Source organism: Palaemon carinicauda, chromosome 36, assembly GCF_036898095.1.
Source record: "Palaemon carinicauda isolate YSFRI2023 chromosome 36, ASM3689809v2, whole genome shotgun sequence".
NCBI classification, from domain to species: Eukaryota; Metazoa; Arthropoda; class Malacostraca; order Decapoda; family Palaemonidae; genus Palaemon; species Palaemon carinicauda.
Genome location: NC_090760.1, coordinates 7,907,231 through 7,908,975, shown reverse-complemented (window position 1 = coordinate 7,908,975; position 1,745 = coordinate 7,907,231). Strand labels below are relative to the sequence as shown.

Genomic DNA, 1,745 nt, shown 5'->3' with positions numbered 1-1,745 from the left:
GTATAGTCAGTGCGCGCAATATTGGGGTATTATGGGTAATGCCAAGAGACCGTGTGGGAGTAGATTTGCCATAATTCCCCTTCTTCTTTTTCTTCTTCTTCTTCTTCGTTTTTGTCTTCTTTTTCTTCTTCTTCTTCTTCTTCTTCTTCTTCTCTGTTTTTGTCTTCTTCTTCTTCTTCTTCTTCTTCTCTGTTTTTGTCTTCTTCTTCTTCTTCTTTTTCTCTTTATTCTTCGCCTTCTTCTTCGTCTTCTTCTTCTCCTTTGCTTCTTCTTCTTCGTCTTCTTCTCCTCCTCCTTTTTATTCTTCGCCTTCGTCTTCGTCTTCTTCTCCGTTTTTGTCTTCTTCTTCTTCTTCTTCTTCTTCTTCTTCTTCTTCTTCTTCATTTTTATTCTTCGCCTTCTTTTTCTTCTTCTTCGTCTTCTCCTCCTCCTCCTCCTCCTTCTCCGTTTTCGTCTCCTCCTCCTCCTTCTTCTTCTTCTTCTCCTTCATCTTCTTCTCCGTTTTCGTCTTCTTCTTCTTCTTCCTCTCCGTTTTTGTCTTCTCCTACTCCTCCTCCTCCTCCTTCTTCTACTTTTTCTTCTTCTTCTTCTTCTTCCCCCTCCTCCTTCTCCATAATGTAAACACAGGATGCCCCGGTCGCAAAGGTTACATTCCTACCGGCCAGCTTCCAGGCTTGATGATTGGCTTTGCATCTTAATTACTCATTTACCTCTTGAGTCTTCTCTCTAATTACTCATTCATTCGCCTAATGGGGGTTTCCCAGAGATTATCTCCCGGAGTAATTACGGCAGTTCAAACGATCATTTCGTCATCAGCTGATGGAGCGAGACAAACAATGAGATACTGGTGTTAATTCGCGGAAGGGGGGAGGAGGCAGATCCTCCCCTAGTGGGGTGCTGTTGCTGGTTGGAGGTAGGAGGAAGGGGGGGGGGGGAGCTGTGACATTTAGGCTGGGGGCAGGTCCCCCCCCCTAAGGGGGGTGTTGATGCTGGTTGCCTTGGGTAGGAGGAAGGGGGGGAGCTGTGACAATTAGGCTGGGGCAGGTCCCCCCCTAAGGGGGTTGTTGTTGCTGGTTGCCTTGGGTAGGAGGAAGGGGGGGAGCTGTGACATTTAGGTGGGGGCAGGTCCCCCCCCCTAGGAGGTTTGGTGCTGGTTAGGTAGGGTAGGAGGAGGAGGAGGAGGGGGGGGGGAGCTGTGACATTTAGGCGGGGGCAGATCCTCCCCTAGTGGGGTGTTGTTGCTGGTTGCCTAGGGTAGGTGGAAGGGGGGGGGAGCTGTGACATTTAGGCGGGGGGCCTGTTCCCCCCCCCCTAGTGGGATGTTGTTGCTGGGTGCCTAGGGTAGGTGGAGGGGGGGGAGCTGTGACATTTAGGCGGGGCAGGTCCCCCCTAGGGGGGGTGTTGTTGCTGGGTGCCTAGGGTAGGAGGAAGGGGGGGGAGCTGTGACATTTAGGCTGGGGCAGGTCTCCCCCTAAGGGGGGTGTTGTTGCTGGTTGCCTTGGGTAGGAGGAAGGGGGGAGCTGTGACATTTAGGGGGCAGATCCTCCCCTAGTGGGGTGTTGTTGCTGGTTGCCTAGGGTAGGGGGAAGGGGGGGAGCTGTGACATTTAGGCGGGGGCCGGTTCCCCCCCTAAGGGGGTGTTGTTGCTGGTTAGCTAGGGTAGGTGGAGGGGGGGAGCTGTGACATTTAGTATTATGTTTTAGAGTTTTGAAATTAAAGGTTTTTTTAATCTATTGTCATTTTTT

General features: G+C 51.3%; 1 protein-coding gene across 1 annotated transcript in view; it reads right to left on the bottom strand.

Annotated features, from left to right (window-relative positions):
• The window catches only part of LOC137628321 (putative uncharacterized protein DDB_G0271982), a 6,294-nt gene extending 5,910 nt beyond the window's left edge, over window positions 1–384 (bottom strand). Inside the window, exon 1 of the mRNA XM_068359484.1 lies at window positions 236–384. Within this exon, the coding sequence (XP_068215585.1) occupies window positions 236–384 (149 nt within the window). The remainder of the gene's footprint in view (window positions 1–235) is intronic.
• Between the last annotated feature and the right edge of the window lie 1,361 nt (window positions 385–1,745).